The 10,277-nt window shown below is 43.5% G+C and overlaps 1 protein-coding gene across 1 annotated transcript in view; it reads left to right on the forward strand.

The window, feature by feature from the left end:
• Nucleotides 1-5,238, forward strand: part of ZDHHC8 (zDHHC palmitoyltransferase 8) — a 49,607-nt gene extending 44,369 nt beyond the window's left edge. The window contains exon 11 of the mRNA XM_075568589.1: nt 1,376-5,238. Coding sequence (XP_075424704.1) covers nt 1,376-1,559 — 184 coding nt within the window. The 3' untranslated portion in view covers nt 1,560-5,238. The remainder of the gene's footprint in view (nt 1-1,375) is intronic.
• Nucleotides 5,239-10,277: the final 5,039 nt, after the last annotated feature.

Here is a 10,277-nt window from a genome sequence, read left to right on the forward strand (position 1 = left end):
GACGCGGAGACAGATTTAGGAAAGAGTAGAGCGATTCTGGCAGCAGCGTTTAGGATAGATTGTAGGGGAGACAGGTGAGAGGCAGGAAGGCCGGACAGCAGGAGGTTGCAGTAATCGAGACAGGAGAGAATGAGGGCCTGAGTCAGTTTTAGCAGTCGAGCAACAGAGGAAAGGGCGTTAATGTATGTGTTGTTAACATTAATATTTTTGGTATAACTTAAAAACATTACAAATAGACAGAAGAAATACTTCAGAAATGTAGAGTGTGTTTGTCTTCATTTGATAAGTTTATGAAAAGGAGTGTTATTATTATATTGTCCAGGTTTGGTTTTTAAGTCCTATCCGTTGGCATTCTGAAATGTGTAGTCTTGCTTTTCTATATATGATGGACTGGACGACGCATTGGCTGCAATTTGTGGGAAGTCCAAATTACATTTTAATAATACACATTTCGCAAGATTTATTCATTTATGAACAAGGTGCTGATTTTACTAGCAATAACTACACAATATCACAATACACCAGTTGCAAGGAACAGGGTTTCTCCTTCGTGCACAAAATACCCTCTTATTAATTAAAAAGTAGGTGCCAGTAACCTTGCTCTCTAATTGTGGATTATGTAGGCAGATAACAAGGGAACCAAAACTACTCCTAGGTCTTAATGTAAATGATCAAACATATGCAAGAAGACATAAAAATACAGTTTGAAAACTTGATGATTTTTTATTTTTTTATTTTTTTTATTAATATTTGAAATTGGCAAGATTTCCCACTGAAATCTCACACCTGCCAGGACTTCATTAAGCTCCTAAGCAGCACTGCACTTTTATACTTTATACCTGCTTGGGACAGGGAAGGCCACTTTATAGCAACAGTTCAAGCTGCCGTTTAAAAAAAAAAAAAAATCCTTTAATATGTGCATCAATACAATCCACACAATAAGTAATTAGCTAAGTTGCCGATCGATCCGTTCTCCTGTGATCGATCGGCGAAGAATCGGCTCGGGGGTTCACTAAATGGCTGTCGGTGCAGCAGAAGAGAACCAAAGATGCAAAGTTCTGTGGGGAAGATCATGTGACCAGGCAGTCACTAGATACAGTTGGTGCGCTGCTAGAGAGAGGGCAGGGCTCAAAAAGGGGTGTGCCAGAGCCTGTTTCATAAGAGGAAGGGACGTTGTAAATGGTTGCTATAGAAACAAAAAAATGCTTGTTACTTTATAATACTTTAAAAATGTCTTTCAGAGTCGTTTGAGAAAATACCTGCAGCATTTTTTTTTTTAATAGTACAGAATTGATTTATTAAAAAAAAAAAAAGAACACACATTTAGGATATTGCTTGGTCTGCAGCTTTAACACCTCTGTCTTTTGCCTTGCAGGGAGGAGCTGCAGTTGAAGGCACCTCACGGTAAAATAAATGGACAGCCAAAGGTGTTATCCAGGGCCGAATGTCGCCTGGGATCCACTTCCAGCTCCCAGGGCGCCACTGTGAGCCCCTCCAGGCATTCTAGTGTAAAGAAGGTTTCCGGAGTGGGAGGCACAACATACGAGATATCGGTGTAGAAGAGAGAACAGCCCCAGTGCCTTGGGCACTGTGAGGACTGCAGGCTATGAACCAACAAAGAACAAGAGTACAAGGCATATTTGTTTTGGCCAATCAGCTGCAGTGTTTATTCCTAGGATTGGAATGCACGAGCAGCCAATGGGGGGGAGTCTTCAGTTTGGCGACCGAAAAAGAACCTCCGTTTCTCAGCAACCGCGGAGACCAATGGGACACGAGAGGAAGTGCTCAAAATAATAAGCCATTGTACGTATGTCTGTCCAAACAACAAGAAAAAAAAAAAACACCTCATTGTTTTAGAAGTTGTGATGTGAGAGCAGTTGGGACAGCCGTTTTTACATTATTTTTTTTAATGTTATTTTTATTTTGGTTGGGAAGCCGCAGGGTGCGTGAGGAACGCGCCATGTTGGAAATGTGCAGCCCAGGAACGACAAATCAGGACTGAAAAAACGATTGCAAAAAAACACTAAAAAAAAAAACCTGCCGGCTTTCATCAATTGTGGTGCTGGCTCGGCCTTCCCCGTGCGGGACTGGCTCGGCCTTCCCCCGTGCGGGACTAGCCTCTTCCTTCGCCACATAGTACCCGATTTTGCCTAGAGCTGCGTGGTGTATCTGTCTGCGTGCGTGCGTGTATGTGTTGGCATCGTTGCAAGAATCTAACGGGCACTGTTCTACATTTTGCTCCGATACTTTTAACCCCTTTCGCTGCCGGAGGGGCCCGCGATGCCGGGCCGAGCTCCGCTAACCGCTTTTATAGGCAAACTGAAACCCTCCTACAAAGTAACTTCCGTGTTCTCTCTCGCTCTCTGTCTCTCTCTGTCTCTCTCTCTCGCTCTCCAATAAACCGCTATTTAGCAGCTGATCAACTATTTGTAAAAAGTAGCATTAAAATGTTGTGATCCTTTTACACCAGCAGAAACGTGTGAGATTCAGGGTAAAGTATTTGCTACATAGCATAGAGGCAGAAGAACATCAAGGCCCCTTTATTCTGTAGAAAGCGGGCATTCAGGACCAGAGCCCCATTCATTTCTGGCTGAAAATGGCCTGACCAGACTCTTTGGACAATATAGAATAAGGCCCTCTGGGATTACATGTGAATCTCCGTGTGCTGCAGCCTCTTGACATCCCTACAGGGCCCCCAAATGATATCACAAACGATTAACTGCACCCGGCAGAACATCGTGGGGATGTCACTCTGATTTTAATGCTGTAATGGGTATCCTGCTGTAACCCCCTTGCAGTGAGGGGGGCAGCACTGCATTGCAGGGGGTGCGGGGGGGGGGGGGGTACGTTCAGCGTTTTACTTGCCTTAAATAACACCTCCAGCCTCCTTGAAATGTTTGTCCCAGGACCAGCAGCTGAGAGATTTCTAAAGGATGGTAAAATATATATATAGTGAAGGCAAATGTGCTGGTGCTTTCTACACTTCCCCTTCTGCAAAGAAGGGATTAAGCTAAGAGGTGCAAGATTTTTTTATCTCTCTCTATGTAATGGGGGTTTATTTAAAAACCCTTTTTCTGCCAGAGGGGCCTGCAAACGGGAGATAAAAATGGCAGCCACGGAGCCTCAATGCGGCCAACTACTGTGCATCGTAGAACTTACCTGTGCTGCAGTCACTGGGTCCAGCAGTCTTAAAAAGAGTAAGTGGTACCGAGTCTGGTTTCAGGGGATGCTAATCGGGCATAAATCCACAGACCTGAATGGAAAGCTTAAACGGAGGGAGACAATCGGATCAACCTCCTCCTTGCAGTTAATGCTCCTTGTAGTAATCCCTTTGCTGCTGTTGGGTGCACTGTTGTTTCCTCCAGCAATATAGGGGTTAAATATGCGGGGACAATGTAACCTGCTGCAGTATAAAGCAAGCCTGGGTATGACCATACCAGTGGTGGCCAATTCCAGTCCTCAAGGGCCACCAACCGGTCAGATTTTAAGGATATCCCTGCTTCAGCACAGGTGGCTCAGTCAATGACTGTGCCACCTGTGCTGAAGCAGGGATATCCCAAATACCTAGCCTGGTGGCGGGGACTGGAGCTGGCCAGCCCTGGTCTATACCCTTCCAACTCTTTGGATATAAAACCTGACGATCTCTTGTTATTACAGTGGCCGAGCTCTGCTCCCCGCCCCTCCCGGCCCTGCTAAAGTGGGATCTGTAAACCAATGTAGGGGATTTGTAAACCTTTTTATGGGATTCCCCATTGTAGGCCTTTTACAGAGGTAGACACTACACAAAATAAAGGTGACAGAGGGGACAAGTTAAATGTCACAGCGCTGCAGAGAGAGAGAGAGAGAGGTCCTGGGAGAGTATAGTGATACTCGATATGGTTATACACTGCAGCATGTTAATTTTTTTTTATTTTTATTCAACATGAAACCGTTCTTTAAAGGAGAAAAGTAAATGTTAACACACAAACCTATTTGAAATGCTGCTGTGTTTCTATGTGGTTACGCGTTTCAGTATTACCTTGCACAGCTCTATATATGAGAAGCTCCCCTGGTCTGTTTTTTTATTTGCTCTGGTTTTAATTTTGTTTAATCAATGTGTCCCTGGATTTGTCCAACGTGATCTTTTAGACAGGAGAAAGAAAAAGGATGTTAAAGATTATATGTACTGTGTGACATCAGGGGTTATAAATTGATTAAAGAAAGATGACCCGCCCCCCCCCCCCCCACCCTTTCAGCAGAGGGGCCCACTTGCAAAAAAAAAACCTGAAACAAACAAATAAAACAATTTGGTGACGCACCTTTTTGTGATTTCGTTTTATCACGCAGGAGATTTCAGTTGTTTTTTTTTTTTTTTTTCCGGGCGGTAAAAACAAAAGATGGCTTTCGTTTTCCTTTTTCGTAGAGAAAATAGGAACGAGGCTTGCACGGATGAATTGAAATGAGAAGGGGAAAAATAATTGGTCAATATTTTGGAGGTTTCCTCCACTTGGGGGTGGGGGGGCTGCTTTTTTTTTTTTTTTTTTTTTTTTTTTGGGAAGCAGAAATTGCTTTGGGATTATTTGCTTCCCCCATTCTCACTGGGAAAATAGTCACGCAGCCCCTGTCTTTATTCCATAATATACAACCGTGTCTGCGAGTGAAACACCTGGATTTGTGTCTGCAACGAACGGGTTAAAAATAGTGACCATGACCGACCCAGTCCTGGTTCACATACATACATACATACATACATACATACATACATACATACATACATACATACATACATACATAGCAATGCAGATGCATTCCTGGCCCCTCCAGGAGCAAAGGGGTTAACATTCGAAATTTCTGGACAGGCAAGAACGACTCATTTTGCGTAGCGTGAACGCTCGTTATTAGACAACAGTTTTAGTAAGTGAATCGTGCCCGGCTATAGGGGTTTCTTCTGAGGTGTGTGTGTGTGTGTGTGCGCGTGTGTGCGCGCGTGTGTGCGTGTGTGCGTGTGTGTAAATACGAATTTGCATGAGCTAATTTAACTGTTTTAAAGCAAAAATATTTATTTTCTCTCGTATTAAAGTGCAAATATGCTTCTTTGTTTTCAGATACCTGTAATTAACCTGACAATGTAACTTTGTTTTTCTTTTTCTTTTTTATTTCGCTGTATCTTTTCCCTGTAATTTGTTTTATTTTTTAAGAAATGTTTGTTCTCTGTATATTTTCAGTTACGCCCATCAATAAATTGTTTTTTTTTTTTTTCTTCCTTGTTTTATTCATGAAGTGTTTTTAAGTTGCCATTAAAAAGTTTACAAAGGGCCCATGATTTTTAAACCGCGACGACGACGCCCCCCGCCCCCTCCCCCTCCCGAAAGCCTGTAGGAGTTTGACTCCTCTGTTATCTTGAGAGAGGAGTACTGGCGCACAGTCAGCTCCTTGATAAAGTGTACGGGTGTACACGAAACGCGTAGGAGGGTGCTCACCTCCGTTTGCTTTATGGATTAAATAAAGGATTATTCTTCATCAACCTTGGGACCCACTTTTTTGACTGTGCGCCTGTTCTCTCTCTACATTGCACCAACATTTCTACTTAATAATAATAGCATGTTCTTGTATAGCGCTGCTAGTTTTACGTAGCGCTTTACAGAGACATTTTGCAGACACAGCCCCTGCCCCGTGGAGCTTACAATCTATGTTTTTGGTGCCTGAGGCACAGGGAGATAAAGTGACTTACCCAAGGTCACAAGGAGTCGACACCGGGAATTGAACCAGGCTCCCCTGCTTCAAACTCTCAGTGCCAGTCAGCGTCTTTACTCACTGAGACGCTCCCTCTCCTTAGGGAGTACTTGGCAGTACGCTTTTCAGGACATCAGATCGGGCAATAGGTGAGTAATGTAATGTTTATCTATTATTTTGTCATATTGTGAACCAAGGGACCATCCCTATGAGGATTACATAGGGGCTTCATTGCTAACCCCATCTTCAGGGATATTTTGGCCCCACAGAGGACAATATTTTCATTATCTCACTAGCCCTATTCTCTGTACCTATTTGTATTTTATGAACAAAATTGGATCCAGAGCTGGAGCGCGTTAGTCACTATCTCTCCTCTGTTATCTTGCCTCCTGCCCAAAATAAAACTGTTAAAAAGAATGGCCAGCTGTGGCTTTTGATTCCATGTTAACCTTTTTAGACTTCACTGAACTCTGCGGAGAATGTAGTTTTAAATTCTGGACGCTTTTTTTTTTTTAGGGACCTATTCTCGTCGCTCCAAAGTTGTTAATGCCAAACCGCGCGGTTTGGCATTTTCCGAAGTAGCGGAAAACCCTATTCACTATTGCAACCCGCATCTCCTAAACCGCGTGTATAACAAGCGCCAAACCGCCAAACCGCTCGGATTGTACGCGCTCTAGAAGCGGAATGACCGGAGCTGCTAACTTTTATCCCCAGTCTGATTCATGGGTTTTGTTCTCGCAGCCAAACCCACATTTCAGGCTCTGGATGTAACGCGCAATATCGATCTCGCCCCCCTTGAGGTGGCGTGAATTTTTTTATTTTTTTTTAGCAGTTTGCATAACGGAGCTACTACTATTTGGTTAAAAATAAATAAATATGCAAGTTGGAGGCTTTTGTGCCGATCGGAAACCGCTGCTAAAAGGATTTTTTTGGGGACGCGGATTGGACATGCGAGAAGGGTTTATAGAATAGCAAAGCGTGCTAATCTGCTTCAAAGGGGCACTCTAGGCCGTGATTATACTAGAAATTGATGGTGGAGCTGTGCGGCTGGAAAACAAATAGCTGAAAGCTGATGAAGGGTCACACACCAGCGCGCCGCCTGGAGCTGCAGGGCGGCAGTCTCCTGAAGAGATTTTCCTAATTGTTTTTGGCAGGCGACGGCCGCGTCACGTGAGCGGTTCAGCCAATGAGGGTGAAACCGCTCACACCTTCGCGCCTCCACTGTATCTCTTCTCTCATGTCTCCCCTGTATGATCAAGATGCCGCTCGGCGGCGGCGCAGGGTGACGTCACCGGATCGCACTGCCGCTCAGCGGCATCTGGTATAATCGAGCCCTCGGATGCGGGTTGTCACACTTCTGATCTACTAGAATTGGGCCCCAATGTATTTCATACGTTCATATCTACTTAACGAACCATCAGATTTTTAAAATAAAAACAGCGTTGGAAAGAGCTAGAAGGCAGCTATTAAAGTAAAATAAGAAATAATGGCGATCCGTGCGGGCTGCTGCTTTAATATATAAAGATGTAAGAAGCACTTTTGTTTCTGTAGCAACCATTTACAAAGTCACATCTCCTTCCTCTTCTGAGACAGGCTCTGGCACACCCCTTTTGCCCTCTCTCTAGTAGGTAGTGCACCAATTGTATCTAGTGACTGCCTGGTCACGTGATCTTCCCCATAGAACTTTGCGTCTTGGGTAATCTTCTGCAGCACAGACAGTGATATAAAGAACCCTGATCCGAATGTTCGCCGATCTATCACATGAGAACGGATCGATCGGCAACTTGGCTAATCACTTGTCAGTGTGCAGATTGTATTGATGCACATATTGAATGGAAATATATATATATATTTTTTAAAACTGCAGCTTTAAGCGCCAGTCCAAAATATATTGAATTTAACCTTTATGCTGCCTTTGAAAATGTTTTCTTTCCAACAGGGCCACAAAATTACCATCTTCTCAATCAATGATGACATCATAGGAAATTCCCAAAGTAATCAAGAATAGATAGGGAGGTGACATTACTTTAGGCAGGGGTGCTCAACCCCAGTCCTCAAGACCCTATCCCCCCTCCCCCCCAAGTCAAGTTTTCAGGATATCCCGGCTATAGCACAGATGATTCAATCAGTTGCTCAGTGCCTGTGCTGAAGCAGGGATATCCTGAAAACCTGACCTGTTGGGCGGGGGGAGTGTCTTCAGTACTGGCGTTAAGAACCCCCCTGCTGTAGAACATTTCCATAAAGATCTTACTATGTACATGGAGAATCTTTAAATAATTAAACGTAACATTAGAACAGATTTTAGTTTTATTCGTTTTTTTTTTGTTTGTTTTTTTTAAACGTTTGATCACCCCAATGCAAATTGGTGATGTGCTTGAGACCCCCACGTATCGGGTAACATTCAAAAAGATTTAAAACATTTACTCATCGGAAGCAAACTAGGAAAACAATTACTTTTAAGGTGATAGAATTTAGCTGAGACGACAATTCTCTATACATTATTTAGTTGTGCTGGTTATGTGCGTCTGGCTGTAAAATTACAATTATGTGCAACCCCCTGAGGCCTATATATGAGTTTAACTACTATAATGTTATTATCTTCTTCCCTGCGTGTTAAAAATCATGGCTGACTTAAGCTCTAAATTCTGGGGTTGCCATGGTAACCTATAGACTGTAATGAGTTCCTGGGGGCGAGGGACTCCATTTTAACATCCCGGACACGTAATATTTCAAACGCTTCCATCTCCTGAATGAAGCGCCGGATTTAAAAAAAAAAAAAAAAATTGCGGTGGGAAATGTAAATTAATATGGCAATTCGCGTGCACTGCTGCTTTAAAAGCCGTGCTGTCTGTCAGACCCAGGACAGAGCAAAATACACACATGCACGAGAAGCCCGACAGTAATGAGACTAATTGCGGGCGTCTCGCTGCACATTGAGACGGATTTCCTGCAGTACAGAGCTATAATCAGCGGTCAGGAGCCGCCTGCGTCCTGCGTCCTTGTCATTCCGCCGTGGGTAATGGGTAATTTAATAGCATAATTAGACCTGTCCTCAAAATCTCCAAAGCAGACAGTAAATTGGTCCCTACTTCTGCTGACTCGGCCTCCTGTAATATTAACCCCTTTCATTTTCTGCTGTGCAGCCACAAAGCGTTTTCGCTTCTGTTTTGCAGTTAAATGTTGCACTGCATGTACAGTGCTGTGCTATATTCCAGAAAGAAACCAGTACATTACAGGGTTGCCTGCAGCTGACATGAGCCCAGGGCCCAAGAGATTGCCATACAGAGCTGCTGAACCACAAATGGCACTTTGGTACTGGAATGGCCCATTAAAATGGAGTACATTGCATGAAATCTGTATTGTACTTCTCTACGGCTGCCAAATCTTTGCACAATAACTTTTGATTTTAGAAATGTTTTTTTTTTTTTAATTATTATTATTGAATTATCTTTTTCGATTCAAAATGCCTAATAAAAGCTTAACAAATATATTTATTAAAAAAAAAACACAAAATGAGTGTTTAGCAGAATAGCTCAATGGTAATATCGCAGATCCACCAAAGTTTTGTACACACAAATACTCCGTACTCGTGCTGGGTGGAGGTACTTTCAATCGATTCCCATGGAAGTCTCCTGTCCGCTGCAGCTTACCACACGCAAAAACGTTCCTTACATGCAGGGGTGCGCAAACTTTTCCCTCTGCGCTCCCCCCCTGCTTGCACCCCTCCCACCTTACCTTGTCTCCGGCGTTCTGACATAACGACGTCACATTCCCATGGCAACACGACATCGTGTGACCCGTCGCGTTGCCATTTGACACTGCGTTGCCATGGCGATGCGTCGCCAGAGACAAGATAAGGGAATTCACAGAGGCCTTGCATGCGATCCCCGACATTTAATTTAAATGCTTCGGGGAAGAGCGCATGACCTCTGTAAACGCCACGCCTCCCCACCTCCCCCACGAAAATATTGTGCGCCTCCCAGTTTGGGCACCTTTGTCTTACAGGACCAAAACACATGTAGTGTACCTGCAAAAAAGGCTATGATAGCACTGCTTCGTAAATGGGTGCACTTAGTTTGATCCCAGTGTCAGCTCCATGTGAACTTGGGCAAGACCCATCTTAAAACACACCTCTGTAATGAAGCATACGAGTAGCTCCGTGGCTGATACTACACACCTCATGCATAAACCGTGGCCCCTTGCAGACGCACTTACCAGAACACCCTCCCTTCTCTGTGCGTTCTTCCTACCTACCAATTCGATTGTAAGCTCTTCGGGACAGGGACTCCTTTTCCTAAATGTTACTTTTATGTCTGAAGGCGCTTCTTCCCATTATGTATTATTTGTTATTTATATGATTATGTCACGTGTATTCCTGCTTTGAAGAGCTATATACATTAATGGCGCTATATAAATAAAGATATACATACATACATACATACATACATACATACATACATACATACAAGTCCCTTTGTCTCCCTGTGACTGCAAAATCATATGTATATTCTGCAATAAAAAGTATATTAGTATGATAAGTCTAGTATGATAAGTGTATCTGACCT

This window comes from Ascaphus truei, chromosome 13 (assembly GCF_040206685.1).
Source record: "Ascaphus truei isolate aAscTru1 chromosome 13, aAscTru1.hap1, whole genome shotgun sequence".
Taxonomy (NCBI): domain Eukaryota; kingdom Metazoa; phylum Chordata; class Amphibia; order Anura; family Ascaphidae; genus Ascaphus; species Ascaphus truei.